The 24,314-nt window shown below is 43.0% G+C and overlaps 1 protein-coding gene across 7 annotated transcripts in view; it reads right to left on the reverse strand.

The window, feature by feature from the left end:
- Positions 1–24,314, reverse strand: part of CACNA1G (calcium voltage-gated channel subunit alpha1 G) — a 205,551-nt gene that overhangs the window by 34,657 nt on the left and 146,580 nt on the right. For 4 of the 7 annotated variants that reach the window (XM_072112366.1, XM_072112369.1, XM_072112364.1 and 1 more), the window contains exons 16-25: positions 23,743–23,927; positions 22,637–23,053; positions 19,940–20,040; positions 19,506–19,629; positions 18,584–18,652; positions 17,423–17,607; positions 16,544–16,670; positions 15,478–15,603; positions 14,631–14,720; positions 12,938–13,130 (exon numbers count right to left, since the gene is read on the reverse strand). In XM_072112366.1, coding sequence (XP_071968467.1) covers positions 12,938–13,130; positions 14,631–14,720; positions 15,478–15,603; positions 16,544–16,670; positions 17,423–17,607; positions 18,584–18,652; positions 19,506–19,629; positions 19,940–20,040; positions 22,637–23,053; positions 23,743–23,927 — 1,617 coding nt within the window. Of the gene's footprint in view, positions 1–12,916; positions 13,131–14,630; positions 14,721–15,477; positions 15,604–16,543; positions 16,671–17,422; positions 17,608–18,583; positions 18,653–19,505; positions 19,630–19,939; positions 20,041–22,636; positions 23,054–23,742; positions 23,928–24,314 lie in introns of all 7 variants that reach the window. The other 3 variants (XM_072112367.1, XM_072112363.1, XM_072112368.1) reach the window with 2 other exon arrangements.

Here is a 24,314-nt window from a genome sequence, read left to right on the forward strand (position 1 = left end):
CAGCTCTCTAGTCCACCGGCATCCAGTCCTGCCGGATCAGAATAGCGGATGTTACGTTCACTAAGTAAATGATGGCTTAGGTTATCCCAGGCTTTGTTGAATCCTGCAATTTGCTCATCCACCACATGTACGATTAAAGTCATGTCAGAACTTCTGGTCCGACCAGACTGGAAGCCCTAAGGATTGGAGTTCCAGTAATGGGTCCAGGGCTCCTCCGAGAGATAGAAGTAGTTGTCTTCCTAAGACTGATCTGCAGATCTTAGACAACCCCTTTAATAGAAAGGTTCACCTTTGCAACACATTCCTATCTGTCGCCATGGTTGCAGACTACAAACAAATGCTGTGTAGTCTGATCCTGCAGTTACAGCCTTGTTTGCTAAGTAGCAAAATGTAGAGGCCAACTGGGGCATAATTAGAAGAGGCTGAGCCCCATAGCAGACTGGTGAATGGGGCCCCCTTCCCCTTTAAAAAAAAAAAAAAAAAAAAAAAAAATATATATATATATTGTAGGGATCTTCCCGGGGGATGGTGTGTTAGGACACAGTTCACAGCAGACGTAGATGTATAAAAGATCAACTTGGCGTTTATTTTTAGCATAAACAGTCCAGCAAACATAAATACAGCAACACCGTGCTTTTAAAAGTTCAAACAAAAGACCTACCCGTCTGGGCGCTTACTAACAGGTTGTCTCACCTATCTAACACTCGTAAACACAGCGGCCGCATAGACAGGAAGATGCAGGGCTCCTCCAAACCCACATAGGCTGTTTCCTGGCTGAGAGCCCAGACCTGCAAGCTTTGGAAAGCTTTTACCTTCACAGGCTGATTAGGAGCAGAGCTCACCTGATCCAAAACCCGAACTGGATCGAGGGGAGGGAGTGGCAAGTCCCACTACCAAACCTACCTGCCACTCCATGTAAATCCAGGCCCGGCAAGATTAAACAACAACTCAGCAGCATAATACTGCTGAGCAACAGATCAATCCTGGACTTACCATCTCACACTACGTAGCAACCTAGGTGAGATGTACACCCCCTCGAGCACTTCTCCAGTGAGATGTCTACATATCCCCCCCCTCTTTTTCAGACCGGAGGGCTGAGCATTTTGTCCCCACAGACAATGTACCCTTGACAGTGCATCAGCATTCGCCTGTAATTTCCCTGGTCTGTGTTCCACAGTGAAATTGAAATTTTGTAGGGACAGAAACCATCTAGTCACCCTTGCATTTTTCTCCTTGTTTAGTTTCATCCATGTTAGGGGGGCATGGTCTGTCACTAACTTGAATTTCCTGCCTAGCAAGTAATACTTCAGGGATTCTAGGGCCCACTTCACTGCCAGACATTCACGCTCCACAATAGCATAATTCTTCTCGGCCGGGGTTAACTTCCTACTCAAGTACATCACCGGATGCTCCTCACCATTCACCACCTGTGAGAGAACTGCACCTAACCCTGTGTTAGAGGCATCTGTCTGGACCAGAAATTCTCGCCTGAAATCGGGGGTAACTAGCACAGGTTGTTGGCACAGAGAAGACTTAAGGCTTTGGAAAGCCTTCTCGGCCTCTGGAGTCCACGTCACCATTGCTGACTTTCCGCCCTTTGTCAAGTCAGTTAGCGGGGCTGCAATTGAGGCAAAGTTCGGCACAAACCTACGGTAATAGCCCGTAATACCCAGGAAAGCTCTGACCTGTTTCTTTGACAGGGGTCTAGGCCAATTCTGTATTGCCTCAATTTTATTTAACTGTGGCTTAATCAAACCCCTCCCAATAATGTAACCCAGGTACTTGGCCTCTTCTAGGGCTAGTGCACACTTCTCGGCATTTATGGTCAACCCTGCATCACTTATGGCATTCAACACAACCTGTACCTTACAGAGGTGACTTTCCCAATCGGGACTAAAAATGACCACATCATCGAGGTAGGCAGCTGAATAATCACGATGTGGTCGCAGAATCAAGTCCATCAACCTCTGAAAAGTCGCAGGTGCTCCATGTAACCCGAATGGCATCACTACATACTGGAACAACCCCTCAGGGGTGGAGAATGCAGTTTTCTCTTTAGCCTCATCAGTAAGAGGAATCTGCCAGTAGCCCTTTGTGAGATCGAGGGTGGTTATGTACCTGGCATTACCCATCTTTTCAATCAGCTCATCTACCCTGGGCATAGGATAAGCATCGAACTTGGAGATCTCATTCAACCTTCTGAAATCGTTACAGAACCTCCAAGTTCCATTGGGCTTTGGGATTAGCACAATCGGACTGGACCATTCACTCTGTGAAACTTCAATCACTCCTAGGTCAAGCATACGTTTCACCTCAGCAGACACTGCCTCTCTGCGTGCTTCTGGTATCCTATAGGGCTTGAGGTTTACTCTGCTTCTAGGCCCAGTTTCAATGTGATGACGGATGAGGTGTGTACGCCCTGGAAGGTCAGAAAACTTGTCTTTGTTTTTCTGCAAAAACTCCTTAGCCTCCTGTTTCTGTGACCCTGATAGGGTATCACCAACCTTGACCGAAGGGATTGGTTGTGACAAATTATTACCAGGATTTGTTGCCACCAAGGATTCCCTGTCTTTCCAGGATTTGATCAAGTTTATGTGATAAACTTGGAAAGGCTTCCTTCTACCTGGTTGGTGCACCTTATAGTTTACCTCACTGACCTTTTCAACAATTTCATAGGGACCTTGCCACTTCGCTAGGAATTTACTCTCTATAGTGGGAACTAGTATGAGAACCCTGTCACCTGGGTTAAATGTCCTGATTCTCGCAGAACGGTTGTAAATTCTACTTTGGCTCTCTTGCGCCCTCTGGAGGTGTTCCCTTACTAGGGGCATTACAGTGGCTATACGGTCCTGCATTTGTGCTACATGCTCGATAACACTTTTGTATGGGGTGGACTCACTCTCCCATGTCTCCTTTGCAATATCTAATAGACCCCTAGGGTGACGACCATAGACCAACTCAAAGGGAGAGAACCCTGTGGACGCTTGGGGAACTTCCCTCACAGCAAACATCAGGTAAGGTAACAAGTGATCCCAATCACGACCATCTTTTTCTACCACTTTCTTCAACATATGTTTGAGGGTTTTATTAAACCTCTCCACCAATCCGTCTGTCTGGGGGTGATATACAGAGGTGCGTATAGGTGTGATTTTAAATAGCTTACATAGCTCCTTCATCACCTTAGACATAAAGGGCGTACCTTGGTCAGTCAGGATTTCTTTGGGGATCCCAGTCCTAGAGAACATATAAAACAGCTCCCGGGCAATTGTTTTAGATGCAGTGTTTCTTAAGGGCACAGCCTCAGGATAGCGGGTCGCATAGTCTAAGACAACCAAAATGTACTGGTGTCCTCTAGCCGATTTTACAATGGGACCCACTAAATCCATGGCAATACGCTCAAAAGGCACCTCTATAATGGGGAGCGACACCAAAGGACTACGAAAATGTGACACTGGGGCGCTAAGCTGACATGTGGGGCATGACTCGCAGTATTTTTTAATGTCATCATAAATTGCAGGCCAATAAAACCTCTGGAGGACTCTCTCCCGCGTTTTTTCAGTCCCCAAGTGTCCCCCAAGAACATGGTTATGTGCCATGTCAAGCACCTGACGCCGGTACGGCTTAGGGACCAGAAGCTGTTCCACAATTTCATCATTAATTTTAGTGACTCTATAGAAGAAATCATTAGTCACGGAAAAATGTGGAAATTTATTCTCAGCATCTGGTTCCTGAGGTACCCCATTCAAAACAGTAACCTGCTCTCTCGCATTTTTAAGAGTGGGGTCCTGCAACTGTGCAGTCCCAAAATTAACCCTAGACACCTCTAAGTCTGGTATATTTTGCTCAGTGGGAGGAGCTTCCTCCTCCTCTCCAGCCAGGACCTGTAAAGGAAAAGCATCACTTTCATCCTGCACAGTTTTATCATTTACAGTGGGTAATGCAACAACCTTAGGGGTATTCTCACTCCTTTCGGGGGTTTTTCTTTTTCCCCATAAAGCCCAGAACAACGGAAAATCTCGTCCCAATATTACATTATGCATGAGGTTTTTAACCACACCCACTTCATACTGTACGGAGCCTAGTTCAGTCCCGACTTTAGCCAGCACTATAGGGTAAACTTTTGTATCACCATGTATGCAAACCACACTCATGTGTTTTTTTGACCCAAAGTCCCCAGCCACCAGGCTGGCATGCACCAAGGTTACAAGGCTTCCTGAGTCCAGCAACGCCTTAACAGGGAAGTCATTAATGGTAATGTTGCAGACTTGCGGTTCAGTCTCTAGTCCAGGAACTGCAACACAAGATGGTTCCGCAAATAGCGACTGACGCCGGCTAGCGTCACACTCCATTGGCTCAGAGGTAAGGGGGCAATGGGCAGACACGTGTCCCACCTCATGGCATCTCCAGCACTTGATAGGGCCTTGTCTCCCTGGCAGGGAGTCCTTTTTAGGGCCACTTGGCCACCCGGGACCATCGCCAGTCTTTTGCCCCTGAGATACCTCTTGAGCCATTTTCCCTCGATCAGCACCCCTCCACACTCCCCCAATCGATGGAAGTCTCTTACCAGGTGACGGCACAGACCTGGCACTCCGGGGAGGTGAAGAAGCTGCAGGAACATCACGGAGGTAGTCCTCAGTCGCTTGGAACCTCTCCACAAGGTTGACAAGTTCGTCTGCATTCTTAGGATCACCTTGTCCCACCCAGCGTTGCAGGTCAGCAGGCAGTGCTCGGAGGTAGCGATCCATCACGACCCTCTCTAGGATCTGTGCAGGAGTAGAGGTGTCTGGCTCCAACCACTTTCTTGCCAAATGGATCAGGTCATACATCTGGGACCTCGCAGATTTGTCCAGACTGTAGTTCCAGTTGCGTACCCTCCGGGCACGGACAGCAGCGGTAACTCCTAGTCGGGCAAGTATCTCTGCTTTTAGCCGAGTATAGTCCTTGACCTCCTGCTCACTGAGGTCATAGTAGGCCTTTTGAGGTTCACCTGTTAAATAGGGCGCAATGACCTCTGCCCACTCAGCAGCTGGTAGCTTCTCTCGCTCAGCCACACGCTCAAAGACAGTTAGGTAGGCCTCAACATCGTCCTCAGCAGTCATCTTTTGCAGCGCTCGCTGCACAGCCCGTCTCACATAAAAAGTCTCTGGAGCGGCTGCCACCGCTGGCTGTGGATTAGCCTCTGCAGACGCCTCTTGCTTAGCTATCAGGAGCTCGATGAGTTTTTGTTGTTGAGCCATTGCTTGTTCATGGCGCAGGTTAGCCGCTGTCTGAGCCTGCTGCTGTTGCAAATTCACTTGCATAAACTGCTTCCACATCTCCTCCATGGCGCTTGTCTGTTTTTGGAGTGAAGTAGCAGTCTTCACCCAGGACATAAGCAGCTGTAGCCAAGTTGATACACACCGTTGCCCCTAGCAACCGTTTTTGCCCGCTCCGCAGCACCAATTGTAGGGATCTTCCCGGGGGATGGTGTGTTAGGACACAGTTCACAGCAGACGTAGATGTATAAAAGATCAACTTGGCGTTTATTTTTAGCATAAACAGTCCAGCAAACATAAATACAGCAACACCGTGCTTTTAAAAGTTCAAACAAAAGACCTACCCGTCTGGGCGCTTACTAACAGGTTGTCTCACCTATCTAACACTCGTAAACACAGCGGCCGCATAGACAGGAAGATGCAGGGCTCCTCCAAACCCACATAGGCTGTTTCCTGGCTGAGAGCCCAGACCTGCAAGCTTTGGAAAGCTTTTACCTTCACAGGCTGATTAGGAGCAGAGCTCACCTGATCCAAAACCCGAACTGGATCGAGGGGAGGGAGTGGCAAGTCCCACTACCAAACCTACCTGCCACTCCATGTAAATCCAGGCCCGGCAAGATTAAACAACAACTCAGCAGCATAATACTGCTGAGCAACAGATCAATCCTGGACTTACCATCTCACACTACGTAGCAACCTAGGTGAGATGTACACCCCCTCGAGCACTTCTCCAGTGAGATGTCTACAATATATATATATATATATATATATATATATATATATATACATTATATATACATACATACATCAATAAATAATACACACATACATATAATACCATATACAGACATACAGCATATGCACACCCAATATCCTGGATGCTGGACCCCCTGACACTGTAGGCCCCATAGCTGCTGCCACTGTAGTTACACCCCTGAGTGCCAATGTATCTGCATGATCAGACTACAATGAGTTTGTTTGTAGTCTGTTACTATGGAAACATACAGGTCAACTGAAGATCTTTGATAGGTTGCAAAGGTGGACATTGCCTTTAACCTAAATATCCAGAAACAGGTCAACTTTCAACGTGTCACAAATCACTGGTTACTTTATGGCCGGTCGATATTTTGGAAAACCAAACACTGCATATAAGTACAGTAGTGTCCTTACAAACCCTCCTTCTCCTTGCTGACCATGACCTTATGGAGATGTTACACCGCATCCCAATGGGGAATGTGGCCTCAATGGTACCTGGAAGCCACAAACTCTGATAAAATATAAGCTGATAGTACCAGACCTTATTCAACTGCATCTAATGATCCCTGAAGCAAAGTAAATACAAATTAGAATGTGACCCAAGAGGTTTGGCACAGTAACCGGAAGTGATTTTAAGGACATTGTCCGCTTCAGATGATGTATGTCCACCTGGACTGATATGAACTTCATCCTATTCCGATGCACCAACAATCCCATTTTCCACAATATGATGGTAACTATTAGCATAATTTTCAAAGTTGATTGACCATGGATAACAAATGTAAGAAGATTACCAGTCACGGTGCTTGGATCTATGAGTAATGTCCCGGGTTTATCCATACTTGACTTAGTAAATGTGACTATTTTCCTATTGGGAAACCTTTATAAAGCAACGTATTACTGTTTTTTTTCCTCCAATCATGGTAGACAATTATTATAACGATCGCTCTGAGGTAACAGTGACAATATCAGGCTGTGTGATGTGAGAATTGTTATTCCACTAAGCCCATCACTAGGGTAATGTGAAGTTTCAGCTTTTTGTGGAGGGTTAGGGAATGACTAGGTTCTGTAGTATGATGGGAATGTTATCACTGTTGGTATGAGAGTGGTTTTGCAGTGTCCATTAGTTGCAGTGTCCATGATGCATGTGTGTATTATAATATCCATAAGCCCCCATACATACAACAGAAATCCAAAAAGTGTCCATTTTGGCTTCTTCAGGCTCATACAGTAAAATGTATAAGGTGTAATAATAGGGTCTTCCTATTAGAGACATCTACGATAACAATTCATGTTTCCCTGTACGGAAATTAGACAAGTAACCCCCCCTCCCAGTCCGGTATAAAATTAAGTGGAGCCATAAAATTACTTTTCCAACAAAACAGTAACATTCAAAGTCCTTATTTCAGTCCATTACAATGGACATGATTTGATGGAAACATAATGAATTGCTGACGCATTTCGGGCTGTAACTGTAAGCCCTTATTGTTACAGCCCGAAATGCGTCAGGAACTCATTGTGTTTCCATAACATGCAAGTATTACATGACAGACCTGGCTTTCTATCAGGTCCATCATATTAAAGAGACAGAACATTACATACACACCGGAGATCAAAATAAGAGAACAACGTATAATCAGAAGTAATGTCATGTCCACTGATCAACAATTGATGGATTTCTTTGTAAGGGGTCACCAGGCCACTAGAACAGCGCTTTACAAAATTACCAAATTATATCAACAAATGGTTATTTTGCAAAAAATATGATAATCATAATTAGAGAACAGGAATAATTGTAACACAGAGAGAGATTATAATGACCTTTTCGGAAGGTCCCACCAAAACTAGGGAGTGCAAAGGACCTCAGCCCCGGCCACAGGCCATCACTAGTCTCTCACACGGATCTGCTGGGATCTGCTCCGCTCTTCTTCCAGTCTCTTCCACAGTTCTGTGAATATTGAGGGTTTCTTGGACCATAACTTTGTCACCAAGGATTTTCCATACGTTTTCTATTAGCTTTAGATCTGGCCATTTCATTGTTTCAATGTTTTCAGGTTCAAGGAACAGCTTTGTGTGACAGGGGGCATTGTTCTGCATGAAAATTGCGGACTGGTTCAGTGACAAATTCAAGGAAGGAATCACGTGTTGTTGAAGAAGGTTCTGATAAACACTTGCAATCACTCTGCCATGTAGCTGTATGAGAGGTCGAACTCCTGCTGCAGAAAACATTCCCCAAACCATGACACTTCCTCCATCACCTTTCACTGGCTTCTTTACACACTTTGGGTTCCGTCTTGCGCCAGTTTGTCGACGAACATAATTGTTCCCATCAGATGAACTGTGGAGCCCTTCTCCCCTGTCCACACAACATTCTCCTCAGCTAAGGTGAGTCTCGCCTTTTGATTCTTTCTGCTAATGAAATGTTTGGTCACTACAGAGTGGGATTTCAGTCCAAATGCTTTTTAACGTTGAGACACTGTATCACGAGACAGAACCTCCCCCTGTTCAGTGCTGAACTGGAGAGCAATTCCGGCTGTAGTGTTGGAGATTCTCTGCATTATCCTGTCCTCCCTTGCATTTCTATTTCGAGGGTGGCGATCTTTCTTGGGGGACTTGAATGAATATGTAACGTTGTAAAAATGCAATATTTTGGAAAAACACAGACTTAGAATTCTCTTTCTACGGCTGATAGGGTCACCCATTTGGCCTTCATCTGGACAACCCACTGCTGGAGGGTTTCAGTCACTTTGGAACGGCTCACCACACCTTGCAGGTATCTAAAAGTCTTCTCTAATTTTGATCATTGTCTTTTACAATTATCTCACTTATATTTCAATTCTCTGCTTTAGACTATATTTAATTTATGAAATAAGCTTAAAATATAGATTTTTACCCATGTTAGGATATAATCACTTAGGATTACACAATGACCTTGACATTTAGGAAATTCGGTGTTGTTCTCTAATTTTGATCTCTGGTGTATGTTGCGCAAGAAGCTTTTATTCAGCTCTGCCACTAAAAAAACCATTGTCCATGTAATAATACGCCCTGTGTATTATATATATATAGTTTATCCCAGGGTACCAATTTAATAAAATGTTTATACTTATTTATATAGAATTATGTAGAATCCGGTTATGTGAGACACATATTCCCCCAATGTTTTCAATATGTATATGCATATACATGTGGGTCGGTGGCGTAAGTCACACCTTCTATAATCTAGTTTGTTATTGGTTGCTGCACATTATATAAAATTTTTGGGTTTTATGCCGAAACGCGTCAACTAAAATTTGTGTTTTCACCAAGGCATGTACATTATAATGCACAGTGAACGGGGAAGTCATTTCAAGGTCTCCCTATTTTGGACCTCTTTGTTATCCAACAAGAACCTTACCAATGCATAGTGAGACGCTGCTGCCAAAAGTGATCGACGCGGACTAAACTATATGGAAGGGGTGAGCTATACTGGTTTATATGCATTCTCCAACATATGAAATAAAATGAACAAGTTTTCAGTGGATCAACTTGGTGATCCACACTAGAGTGGGAATACTGAGTGATACGAGTAACTTCCGATTAGGCAGGGCTGGATAGGATTTAAAAAAAAATGTGCAGTTTTTTTGCGTAATGATTCTAAGATTATATCAAGAATGGTGTGATCGATATCAAGAAAGTCAAACGAAACGGGATCTTGTGGACATCGACAAAAGGGGTCAATGAAGTAGTTCAAGAGACATTATACCAAAAACAAACATTCTGAATATAATATTATTGTGCCAATATTCATGATCAAACACACAAGTTATTATTCCTTAACACCATTCGGTTAAAACGGCAGAAGACTATTTCAAGTAAATGGGCACAGTAAATGGGCACAAGCATTGGATTCGGGTGTAAAGCCATCGTCAGGTGAGATGAGTGCAGATTTCTAATGTGCCTTGTTGATTTGAGGGTCAAAAATAACTAGGAAATTGAATTCATGAACCCTTTATATCCAGTGTCATTCTGGAAACAGAATGCGGAATTGGGGATGGCACAAAAGACCTCGGTGTCTAATATCAAGGTAATACCTGAACATTCCAATATGCAATATACTACTAGGTTGTCTGACCATTATATGTATGTTGGAGGTATATGTTAGGCACATACACGACTGACAGAAACTGCAAAACTGCCTCTGATAAATGTTAGTATGAAGATAATCTTCTGAATATTAGACGACTATTAGTACTCACAATTTCATTGTCCATTATCCAATCTTCATTTAGGGACAGTAATGGGGTCAACATTCACCCTCAGCTTGTAAATCTAAGTATGCTCTTACAAGTATTTCTCTAAATATCTTTGAAAGATCTAAGAAAGTCTTTTCTGTGTGGTTTAAAGTTTCATAAGTCAGAAAACAGCAAAATATCTATATAAAACAGCGACATCCTGATACTTAAGACTTATATGAAATCTGCTTATATTTTTAAAGCGAAAATTAAAGCAATTTGTTTAGGTTACCTAAGGATCAAATAATGTGCATCAAAACATGGCAAATTGGTGCATTTATGTCAATTTTATAAATGACATAAAGACCCAATTGAGCAGATATCAAGTTGGTGTATTTTCTAAAAATTTTCAGAATATGCCTGGGCCCCAGGGCTTCTAGGGGGCCAGTGCCACACACATCATTCAAATTTTATACTGCCATGTAGAAAATGTAAAGATGTGGGGCCTCCCGCCCCCCATTCCTCATATATACGTGTCAGCAGGACCACCACTAGGAAGCTTGGGGCAGACAAATTTTGTGCCCCACCCCGCACAGAATGATAATCTGGCCCTGTGTGCACAGTAAGTTCCCTGCACCTGGGAAATGAGAAGGGTTTTCTGTGACTTGGGGCCCCCTGAAACTAAAACAACCATTATGGCGACCTGTGGCTCCAGTCACACGTGTACAGAAGAGAACTTTCACGATTGTTGAAGGTCTTCCAAAGGTCCTTAAACAACACAATTTCTTACCCCAGAAGCTTGGTTCTTGTACTGTATGTAGGCGGTAAATCTTAAACTAATACAAAACTGATGGGGGAAGCCTTCATTTTCATACAAACCCGTTTTAAATCTAAAAAATTTTTTTTTTTTGGGGGGGGGGTAATTTTTTTTTTAACTAATTACGGTACCTTTTAAGAGTTGCATTCACTAAACCAAAAGAGTCGTTAAGCAGTATCATAGCATCTCTAACATTCATGCTTTGCTACTAAATGTATTAAAGAGGTTTTCCATTAAAAAAAATATAAAAGTTACTAAAACTTTCTTCTCTATCAAGCCACCGTTAGTGGTTACTTTTATATAGTTCTGAGAAACGTTAGGATAAAGATGCAGCGAGGGCTGAAAGTTTTCTATCGAGGTCCAGCAGGAAGTATCAAAATAGTAAATATGGGAGAACAGTAACTCCCCTTCCCTCCATTTTAATGGAAAACCCATTTAATTGCGACCAATGCTACGGGCTAAGTTGCATCACTATAAAGTATCTCCATGCTTTCAGACTTTTTGTTTTTCCATGCACAATAGTATAACATGATTGAATTTAGCTCCGATCATTCATCTGAAGGTCCCATCTTTGGCTGGTTCGGAAGTTCTGGAAAGCATGTTTTACTATCGGATGCCTACCAGGAGAGCACATGTAGGGTCAGACAATATGTAAGGAGAAAGACTCTAAAAATTAATCATGGTGAGATGTTAAAGTGCCAATCCTCTTAAATGTTAATGCTCTTCATTCACAGAACGGGGATAAACGGTTCTCCAAAAGCAATTTTTTTTATCTTCTTGTGTGTTGTCAAAATTTCTCCAACTTTTAGTAGAATTGGCCTACAATGGATGTTCCTGCAATCAAATCCTATAACATGTCCACAGGTAGGGGGTAAATGTCTGATTACTGTGGGTCTGACTGGTGGAACCCTAATGAATTGTAAGAATGGAGGTCACACGTTCTATATTCTAATAGATATTCATACATGCCTGAAATAATCACAATTCCATCCGAACTGCCGGGCACATTGATTATTATCTCCTCTACGTCACCTCCACAGTGGACATGGAGAGGTGTCAAGTGGGAAATCGGAGTGGATCGGTATAGGGCGTTCCTGCCCAGTCACTATACCCTGCGACCATTCAGGCTTGGAAATATGGCAATTGTTTGCAAATTAGGATGCCGGCACCTCCTCATGTATCCTATACGTTGGAGGGGCAAGACCTACTCCATATGCCTTGCCGTATGATAAATGTCCCCTATTTGTCGATGCATTTACTATCTGTTGGTTCAACAGATTGCACATGGACAAATTAATTTCTATGGGCACATGAACGCTCCCCTGTGTGTAATCCAACTGCCTGGGATGCCAAACCCGGAGCAGGTTCCTGGTCATTTTTGCAGACTGGACTATCACGTCTACGCAGATGACATGCCGGTCCACTGATTTCTCACACCAAGCACAAAATCCCCTATAAAGACAGATTTAAAGGCTACAGCTACCCCTACAAGGAACCTGCTAGTTCACTACCTTCTGATAATAGAAAGTTCCTTGTAAGTTTTAGCTTTAATCCGTCAGATTAATAAGACTTAAAAATTGGTCAGATTTCCTTCCGAGTTGCGTGAAGTGGAGCTTCTGCTATAAACTTGTTCCATGAGATATCTAGACCTTATACATTGTAGAAAATTGACTTTTGGAGAACCCTTTATCCGTTGAGTTAATAGAAGTAGTAAGTTATTGCACCATCTTTCCCCTGACAACTATGAAGCTACTACCTGTCCATGCACAAGGAGACTACAGTATCCATGCCTCTAAGAAGCGGCCATCTCAGCAAGGGATTGAGCGCCTGTATAGGTCAAGCAGCACTCAAAAATATTTTCAAAGACTACCGACCGGCCAGCTCTCTCTCCTTACTCCTTCTCTTTTTCTCCATCCTGCGCAGTCTTTTCTCCTCTCTTCTCTTGGCTTCTTCTTCCTCTTGGTGCTGTCGACATTTGTGAAAATTCTCCACCACCACCCCCACAAACATATTCAGGACAAAGAATGCAACAATCAGCAGGAAGGATATGAAGTAAAGGAGCATCCAGGGGTTGTAGTTCATCACTGGCTGAAAAGAACAGACATTACTGATATTACATAGGTTAGGTAAGTCAGTGGGTGCAGCGATCACCCAGCTTAGTCATCTTCACAAGAACAAAAAAAAAAACACTTTTTACCTGAAGGTAGGAAACTGTTTCTCTAGGGTAGATACCCTATAAAACAATATCCGACCTAGTAAATAGCCTTCATTCATATCTAGGCATATCAGCCATCACCTATAGGTAGCTACCCTTTAAGTCAACGTCCTACAAGGTAAATAGCCTTCATTCATATCAAGGCATATCAGCCATCACGTATAGGTAGCTACCCTATAAGTCAATGTCCGACTCATAAAATAGCCTTCATTCATATCTAGGCATATCAGCCATCAATTATAGGTATCTACTCTATAAGTCAATGTCTGACCCATTAAATAGTCTTCATTTATATCAAGGCATATCACTTATAGGTAGCTACCCTTTTAGTCAATGTCCCACCCAGTAAAAAGCCTTTATTCATGTCAAAACATATCAGTCATCACCTATAGGTAGCTACCCTTTATTTCCATCCATTCATTTATATCAAGGCATATCAGCCATTGCTTATAGGTAGCTACCCTATAAGTCAATGTCTGTCCTTGTAAATAGCCTTCATTCATATCTAGGCATATCAGCCAAACCAGAGAACACCTCCACAATTCTTAAAGGAAACCTACGATCAGGAATCTACTTATTAGGGTAGATATGATGGTAGGTTCTTTCTAACATCCTACGACCTAAACTATCTTTCTCTTATCCTATAATACTTCCTAACCTGATCTAAACTTTATCTATCTAATATGCAAATTTTTGGGAGAGTTTACTGGGGTGTGGAGTAGTCTTTGCTCCCAAAGCCTGGAAGGGCTACTCCACACCCCAGGAGCCTCTGCATATTAGTTCAAGTATAGATCAGGGTAGGAAGTATTAAAGGATTAGAGAAAGATAGTTTAGGGCTTAGGAGGAACCTATCACTGGATCCATCTGGATGGATCTGTAGAAAGGTTAATTACAATGAAGCACTGTACAGTCGGATCTCTGCAGAACCCTATGGAAACTGCTTCCGGTATCTCCACCAGCGAGACATAAAAAATAGAAATAGTGAAAAATAGAAAAAAAGCTCCCAAAAAAATTCTCTCTGCAGATGCGGTTACTACCCCGTGTCACATTAGTTTCCTCTTTAATAGGTCATTATCTGCTTGATTATCCATACACATGATTCATGTATCTCATTAGTTCATCAATTGGATGGAAATGCAAAAACAACTATTGCGTCAAAAATTCTGGCAGCCAGGGATCAGTAGACTCCCACATTCTTGTGATCAGTGTACGGTAGGTCCGAGAGTTAAGTGTTACATATTGAAACATTAGATCAAGAGAAATAATTTTTTGTGTATTATAAAATTTTTTTTTCAAGATTATGAGAAAATCACATTGATTCTAAAATAACATAACACACAGAAGCAGAGGTGTAATAATTGGTAAAATAGTACCTGCTGGTCCACCCCCACCGCGTCCAGTCCATCATACATGATGTCAACCCATCCATCCTTGGATGCCAAGACAAACAGGGACATTAAGGCCTATGAAGACACAAGCAATAAACATTGGACATTTTATTACTAACCAATCCGCTTATGCCAATAAATACGCTGGGAAATGTAGATCTACAGATTGCAGACAGTGTAAGGTATTTGTGTAAGAGTACGTTTATGTATTGGTGTAGCAGCAGAACTGTGCACTATGGGTGTGTCCTCACACTGCTGCGCTCCTAGTACTTTACTCCATAGCCCATCCCCTCTGAGTTTATGTATTGGTGTAGCAGCAGAACTGTGCACTATGGGTGTGTCCTCACACTGCTGTGCTCCTAGTACTTTACTCCATAGCCCCTCCCCTCTGAGTCACTGCTGTAGTATGCAACCAAAAGTCTATCACAGCATGGATCTCCCACACAACATTTCACAGGTATTCCATGCAATGTAATTACTTTATATTTTATTTTTTTGTGTACATTAACCAGGTACATTTTTCTAGGTACCTTGAAAGAAAATCTACCATCAAATCCATCATGACAAACCAGGGACACTTCGTCATCGATCCAAACACAGTGACTGTGGTAATCATCTTACATTAGTTATTCATGGTCTCCTTCCTTCTAACATCAACTTTTATAATTATGCTAATGAGCCTGAACGGCTCTGAGGGCATTGCCAGAAAAACTGCAGCTTCACAGGTTGTTACAATGAGCAGAGCAGGTCTCCCCTGCTGGAATTTGAAGGTAGATTCCCTTGATAATGCTGTACAGAGGAATTCTTAGTAATGATGGATTCGTGTACGTACCTGACCGAGATTATCAAAATTGTACTTATGACGGATCCACTTGTATCTAGCGTCAAGACAGTCAGATTTGTTTGTGATGTTTTTTGTGTCCTCCCCCAAGCAATAAAAAAATTTTCCTTTAAAGAGCTGAAAGTAATAAAATTATGTATATTAATCACAATAATCCTTATAATCTACATCCCACAAATAGTCCTGTGATAAAAAAAAAATAACAAAATTTCTGATCTTAGATCAGTGGGTGTCCATCTATTGGGCCGACTTTCCCCGATCCAAAATATATATCTAAAGGTCTACATGAGCCCTGGTATTGGATTGGGTCAAAAGCACCTGAATTATATGTGATATGTCCTGATGAAGACAGAAAGGGAAGTGAGGCCTCACTCTAGTGATGAATGGGGTCCTAGTGTTGACCTTAGAGTGATAGGGCGTAAATGAGTTATGAATTCTGTTGGGCAACTTTAAAATGGTGTTTTTTTTTTGTCAAAATAGCTGTAAGGGGCGGAGTCAAAACAGAAAGATGGACACAGACTGTGAGCCCTTAAACTGAATCCATGCAACTTCTCCCTTCCTACCACCCTAGGTGGTGCCAAGGAACTGGGCGACAGTCCCTGTTTAACTCCAAGTGATAAATAGAGACAAGGACAAGACAAACAAACGAATAAGAAGATTGGTCAGTGCCGAGTCAAAACCTAGAGGACAACGAAGTACCAAATTGATAGACAAAGTAATAACCAGAAAGACAAGCAAAGGGGTCAGACAAGACCACATATAAGCAGGCAGAATACATACAAACTAAGTAAAATGTGAACAAGCACTAAGTAAAGGATCCCACAACCTTTTATGTGATGTCAGAATCCTGGTTCAAACACTGGTAGGATAAGTAGTAAATAAGTAGTAAACTACTGCTAGGAAGAAACTGATCAGTATTCACACTAGTAAAGACAGAACAATGTTTATCGGTATATCCTTAGCCACTCCTTGTTGACCACAGATATTACAATCCCCTTCAAATCACTTATTTATTTACTATTTATTTTACGTACGTGAAATCTTGTTTGGTACATACCTGTACACCCAGGATCCCGAATATAATGAAGAATGCACAGCAGATCACCACGATGTTCCCGATGGGCTTCAAGGATGACATTAAAGTTTCCACCACAAGTTTGAGCCCTTGAGCGCGACTTATAACCCTACATCAAAGAGAACAAACAACATGGAAAAAATATTCCAGAAAGTCAGATCTGTAAATTACCAGCCAAAAAGTGAACTAAGATTCTTACAACTTGCAAATATTGTGGTCTGTGTTTTTTCAAAATGTGTTGGGTCGATCACATTGACTACTCTTAAAAGGGTATTGTGGGATGAAGAGAGGGCCGGCGCCAGCACTGGACATATGGGGGCAAATGCCGGGGCCCAGAGCTGCTGGGGGGGCCCACATAAGGAGGCTTTATATAAAATAACCATGAGAGGCCTGTCTGGTGTGATAAACTAGGGAATATTTTAGGGACCGGAGACTGTTAGGGCCTACCAAGGCTCTGCCGCCCAGGGGCCTACTGAAACCTAGAGTTAACCCTGGATGTAGATATTTATCCGGCAGCTTCCTGAAGGGGCAGCTGTGGCAGGTGGGTAGATTTGGGAATTTGGGATTGGCAGGTACCAGTTTGGTAAGTTGGATGTTGGCCCTTCTATGCTGTATATTTCTATGTGATGTTGACTAAAAAGTGGCCTAAATTTTTGCCAAAATCAAAAGGTATTTTAATAATTTTAAAAGGGGAAAATCTCACCCCTTAAAAAATTTAAGTAGCATCAAATAATTTTGTGACCTATGTACAGTACATTTATGTTCCACTACCCATAGGGTATAAAAAACTGGAACTGTGACTTCTCCTCTGTATGACCAGCTCACTATACTATATGTGGCACTAATACATCTATTTCTTACCGTAAGGGTCTTAGGGTCCGAAGAAGTCTCAATACCCGTAACATTCCCAGAATCTTGGTGCCGCTATCAGAAACCAATGACACCAGGATGTCAATCACAGAAATCAGAACCAGCATGCCATCCAGGAGATTCCAGCTACTTCTCAGATAAGCTTTGCCACCAAAGCACAGGTTGAGCGCCACCACCTATGCGGAAGCAATGAAATAATATACGATATAACACATAATTAAAAAATCTACATAAATGAGGACCTTTCCAAACTCCACTTCACCCATTTAGTAGTGGTTGGAACTTTTTTTTTTAGAGCTTTCCTGAGTTTTCACTGATGGTATTTTCAGCACCCAATATACTAGGTAGGTCATCTGGTGGGTGGTCCTAGGTTAGAGCACACAGCTTGACTCCACCCTTGAAGAGTCTAATTAGCATATTGGGTTAAGTATAAGATCCTAAGAGGGTCACCCATTTAGTACTTACTCTAGTGAAATTTGCCTGTAGTCCTTGCGGTCCGAGGTCCAGCCCCCCTCCATCATAACCACTCCCATATCAATGGTAGGCGGAGCACGCCACATATGGTTGTCCCTCCCCTTTTAACCACTGATATGGGAGTGGTTATTACTAAGGGGGTGGGCATGTAGTAATGTCTCCACGGCCCCCACCATCCACTGGAAGCCAGCATGACATGGGACGTCACAGGAAGTCCTGAGTCCTGCTGTCCATAGTGACCCATGGTTCTCATCAGCGAATGGGAAACTTTATCAGGTTTTATGGGTGACCCTACAGAGGCTTATACTTACAATGTTAAAGTTTTCTATAAGTGGCCAATCCCTTTAAAAGCTGATCTACTTTTTAGATAAAATGGTGACAGTTTGTCTTATAGAATAAAATCTTTGTTTTAGCCGCTGCCCCCTATCTGCAGAAATCTTTGAAGATGTAATCACATCTGAAGTCCGAGCACCAAAAATTACTGGGGCATTCTAATGTAATCATTATGTAGATATAATTACATCTGAAAGACACAGAGCCAATCGGTCTGCCCTGAAACTTTCACATGTAATTACATGAGCCGACAAAATAAAGAGAAGCGAGGAAAAAAGAGTAAGCAAAATGTGAACACAGACTTACATCAGAACACATTATGCAAGAAAAGCGACGAATTCTCACCTTTACCGTCATCTCCGCCAGGAAAATCAAAGTAAAAATGTAGTTGGATAACGTCAGAAATATTCTTTCCTGAAAGAGATAAATATAGCAATTATTGGGGAGTCCTCTTAGCAAATAGTAAAATGTATTTTTAAAAAATTAACATTTTTAAAATAATTTTTAAAATAATAATGCAAACATTTTGAAAATAGAGGTGAAACTTCCCCTTTAACAGGAGTCTACCACCACCGTCACCAGAATGGCAGCATGTTATAGAGAAATCCACTGTGATTTCCAACATACCTAGTGATTTCTGTCCATTATACTATTTCCAAGATATTCCCAGGTTAATCCATATGCTAATGAGGCAGTTGGTGCACTCCATTATGTCCTCAGTATCTGAAACGCTGCTATGTCCCCCTTAAATAATGTTCATCTTCACCCAGTATCATTCAGTGCTTCTCACAAGAGAAATATCCTTCTTATCTGATGGAGAGGCAGGAAAAGAAGTGCTCCAGGTGCTGGGTGCACCCACTGCCTCATTAGCATATGGATTAAAGTGGGAATTTCTCGTAAAGGACAGAAATAATACAGGTATATATTGAAATCAAAGTGCATTTCCCTACAACATGCTGCTGGAAGATTACAATGCCTGGGGAAGGTGGTGGACTCACCAGTTGTGTAACTTGAAGCTGATGGGCCCCCGTGCAAAGTCTGTGCCAGGCCCCCGACTATAATGTATGGTTTATAGTAAGAGTCTTCTAATATGGGAAAGTGACACCATAAGTGCCCCCTAGACCTCTTGGGCCCTGGTGCGACCGCAACCTCTGCACCCCCTCAAGTTACGCCCCTGGGACTCACTTTAAGGATCACCTTAGTTCCGTGGAGTTGCCCATAATTGAGTTGACCCAACACATAGAAATGGGGCTATAGAGATACTTACAGCACTATGAGGATCAATTTTAGGTCTTTCCATTGCGATAGTAATGCAGTTCAGAAATATAATGACTAACACCACGTGGTCGAACATCCTATGGGTGATGATTTTATGACACATTAGACGAAATCTATAAAAAAAGAAAAGGAATGAAGAATTTCTTTACATTTATTATATTATCCACCGTTTGTTGCAGCAAAGCTTTAGTTTGGAGCTAACATACTTTCAAGAACATATAGTAAAACATTGTAGATTTCCCAAAGTAAACTGAAAAGTGGGAAGGGCGTTTGGCAATATTCGGCAGGCAACAAAACCACCATCAGTGCCAGCCCCTAACCCCTGGCATATTGTGGAGCTAACAGCAATGTCATCTGGCTGAATACTATTCTTCAGTAAGACATTACAGGACTGGATGAAGACTTCTAATGACCGGCACGTACTTGGAGTAAGGCGGGAACAGGTACAGGGACCAGGTCTCTCTTTCCTTGCACCATTCCGGGAGATGGGCTGTTATCCAAGCTTTCAGCCTTTCAGTCTTGCTCTATAAAAATAAAACATAATTGTCATGTTTTTTGATCTGAAAAGTCAAAATGTCCCAATACACAAGTATATATGTAAAAAGGGCAATGTAGGAACTTTATAGCAATACAAAATGGTTAGACAAACGTTCTCTATAGAAGATCTATGGTCTATCCGCACGTGTCTCCTATAGTAAATATTTGGATTCTATGGAGTTCTAGAGCAATGGTTTTTTCATAACTCTGTTTTAGGCTATGTGCAGGTGGGCGAAAAGTGTGAAAAACTGGTCCTTTGTTTGTTGCCCATGAATCATTGGCATGTGAAATTTCCTTAAAGGGAACATGTCATCAGGTTTTCACTATTGAACCTAACGGCAGGTTCCCGCACAGCCACACAGCTTAACAATCCCTAGTCAATCCTAGTCCCTGTCAGGCTTCTGGGGTAGTGGACTTACTGGAAAACTGCGGTTGATGACTTAGCCAACACCTGGGACCAGAATCTAAGTGACACCCGGTTTTCACAAGAACCCGCCGCAAAAAGTGGGTTGGACTTGTTGCAGCATGGTACCACCAGGTCATTCTGCCGTGGTGGCAGCCAAGGCAAGGTACAAAGACGTTGAGCAAAACTGTAGTCGGGGACAGGCAGGAGGTCAGGACAGGCAGCATGGGATCAGAGTCGGGGACGTAGCAAGAGGTCGAGGCAGGCAGCGGAGGAGTGTAGTCAGGAACGGAACTAGGGTCACAACGGGAAATCACAATAATAGTGCAGGGCATGGGAACAAAGCTATCTCTAGGCACAAGGCACGAAGATCTGGCAAGGGGCACAGGAAGGGGCTGGAATTGAAATAGAACCACGGGCTGGGCAGCGATAATTTTGGCATGCTGGCCCGTTAAATTTCAGGAAGCCGGCATGCGCTCGCCCTAGGAGGCGGAGATGCTCGTCGGAGTGAGCGCTGGATCGCAGCGAGGTAAGTGTACCGTCAGGGGACCTGAGCAGCGGAGAGGGGAACAGGTGTGCCTGTGACCCGAGAGGTGGGTCGCTGGAGCACTCATGACACTTCCTATACCTATTTAACCAACTTTGCAAAATTAGCTGGCACTCAGCAGTCTCATCATATTACAAGGGGTGTGTGTAATTCGTCCGAGTAACTGTGTGCACCTCTCCAGAAGCTCCCTCATTCCTCCCTCCCATTAGCTGATGTCATCCACTTCAAGTTTTTCAATTCCCTGCATAAGTCATGCGCAGTGAGCAGCAGAAAGGGTTTGCAAGCTGCTCCTGTCACATATACATCTGACGTATGCAGATGTGAAGTGTATGACGTGGGCTGAAGGGAGGGGGGAATGAGGGAGATGCCACAATGGAGTCAAATAAAACACGTCCCATGTGACTTCCCGAGACATTTGACAGTGTGCCAAAATTTGAAATAGACACATGATAGATCTGTTTCCTGAGGGTGGAGGTGGCATTGCTCCTCACTGGCCCCTCCCATGGGACACGAGACACTGCTCTGCAGAGAGAAAGGTAAACTTTCATCTAAGTTGTTTTAACCTAAAAAAGCCAGTTTTATTATAAAAACACTTAGGCAAACTATTCTCTATGGGGACATGGGGGAGCCTGAAAAAGTGCTCCTGATGACAGGTTCCCTTTAATATAGGATCTATGCCAGTTGATTTAGGAACTATTGATTTTCTAGCTAAAAACTTTATGGACACCAGCTAGAATATTGGTGTGGGAACCTGTTATTAGATTTAATAGCGAAAACCTGATCACAGGTTCCCTTTAAGGGAAATCTACCATCAAAATCCATCCTGATAAACCAGGGACATTACTCATAGATCCAGGCACCGGGACTGTGGTAATCTTCTTATATTAGTTATCCATGGTCTCCTTTCTTCAACTGCCTGAGCCACAAACAAAGACAGGAATAGGACCTGCTCCATAATTTGCGGCTCAATCAGTCAGTTCATACATAGGCCATAGTAATTATTGTGGTGTGTATGAACCCAAAGACATACATGGGGACCAGCACACAGCCAAGAGCAATGTTCAGTAGTGAATCTTCCAGTGGGTATCTTTCGGATCATGCATAGCAGAGTACTCTCATTCTTTACAGATATTCAGCAAGGGAAGGAAATCTACCATCAAAATCCAAGAGCCAGACACCAGGACTGTGGTAATCTTCTTATATTTGTTATCTATGGCCTCTTTCCTTCTAAAATCTACTTTATAAATTATGCTAATTAGTCAGAAGGGCTCGGAAGAGGGTGCGTGTTGTAAATTTACAAGCTGTTACACTGTCTGACCCCTGCTCCCTCTGCACTTCCTCCTCCCTCTGCCTGCTGTAATCTCACCGCAGCAGGTAGTTTTTGAACACAGTTGGAGGGGGGAAGTTCTCCTGCACTTCTTCACAGCCTGTGAAGCTACAACACCGAGGGGCTCAGTTAACGATTTTAGAAGGAAGGAGGCCATTGATAACACATATAAGATTATCACAGTCACGGTGCCCGGATCTATGAGTAATGTCCCTGGTTTATTGTGCTTGATTATGATGGTAGATTCCCTTTAAAACCTCTGTGCAGAGCTGAATGAAGCTTAGCACTGGATAAAGAGATGCCTACCATGTTCACATCGTCATCAATATTATTGCTATAATCCAGCTTGGGCTCCTCGAGATGAGGTTGAGATGTCACATTAGGCAGCACAGTCTTCCCATTGCAGCCCTGATAATCTACGGGAAGGCTGGGTTTATTCTGTAATGCATAGGCGTAAGGAACGTGCAACGTGTCAAGTGCTTCTCTTTTTCCTACAAGTTCCATGACATTGCAAGAAGATCCTTTCCGGATGGACACCTCCTCGTCAGATGTTTCGCCTTCTGAACTTTCTTTGCCATCGGCAGAGAGCAGGGATTTATGTTCACCGCTCTCCACTTGTCGCTTGATGCTGGAGGACCGTCCGATGCTGTTCCAACTAGACCTTCGGCTATTCCAACTACACACTGCACCCCAGGAACTATGCGTGGAATTCCTTGCACTGGGCTGAAAGAACAAACATTTGAAGAGAAGTTTAGTGTTCCCTTTGAACCCATATTGTGGTCAGGTGTTTCAACCCAACCACGGGTCTACGCGTCAACTGAACTGACGACATCCTAGGTCTCTATGATATAGTCAGTTTGCTTGGTAGACCTGCACTTTGTTGTAGACAGAGTTGACCCAATATTATGGCCAAGTGTTCCAGACCAACATTGCTCTACCAAACCGAACTGACGACATCTTAGGTCTCTATGATATAGTCAGTGTGGTTGGTAGACCTGTACTTTGTTGTAGACAAAGTTTATACCAAATTATGGCCAAGTGTTCCAACCCAGCCACGGTTCTACCGTACCGAACTGACGACATCTTAGGTCTCTATGATATAGCCAGTTTGGTTGGTAGACCTGCACTTTGTTGTAGACAGAGTTGACCCAATATTATGGCCAAGTGTTCCAGACCAACACGACTCTACCGTACCGAACTGACGACATCCTAGGTCTCTATGAAATAGCCAGTTTGGTTGGTAGACCTGCACTTTGTTGTAGACAGAGTTGACCCAATATTATGGCCAAGTGTTCCAGCCCAACACGGCTCTACCGTACCGAACTGACGACATCCTAGGTCTCTATGCTATAGCCAGTTTGGTTGGTAGACCTGTACTTTGTTGTAGACATAAAAAGTTAGACATTTCATACCATAGACTTGATTTCACAACCGTGGGGACCCTCGGAAACGCTGCTTTGTCTCCTAGATTCACAGCCCAGAGATAGTTCTCCAAACAGAGCATTTTTTGGCACAGGCATGGGGGTGGCAGCTGTATGAATGATGAGAGGTGGTTGTAAATTGGCCTTTACTTCCGGTAATCCATGTAATGGAGTAACTAAAAAAGAGTTAAGTGGTGATTGACTTGGATTATTCTACAACTGTTCTAGAGACCTCCTCATGCAAGAAAAGTTTATCTACAGAGCTAAGTTCTGAGCCACTTGAAAACTTGTTTCAATATCTGTAGCATGCTGGGACCAAAAAGAGAAGAAGACTTCCATATTTAAACAAAAAGTAAACTTCCCCCTTGGAGTTCTCTTTAAATGTTAATGTAGATACTTCCAGTTTTGCTAGGTGTTGTTTAAGTTCACTGTTCACACCCAAGTGTGTTGTAATTCCTACATCTTACGTGCAGGTTGTAGGGGCCCTGACCTGGTAGAAGATCGGACTTGGATGGGATTGGGGGCTATGAACGGAGATGTCCTTTCACCTTCTCAACTAACTC

Source organism: Engystomops pustulosus, chromosome 6 (genome assembly GCF_040894005.1).
Source record: "Engystomops pustulosus chromosome 6, aEngPut4.maternal, whole genome shotgun sequence".
NCBI classification, from domain to species: Eukaryota; Metazoa; Chordata; class Amphibia; order Anura; family Leptodactylidae; genus Engystomops; species Engystomops pustulosus.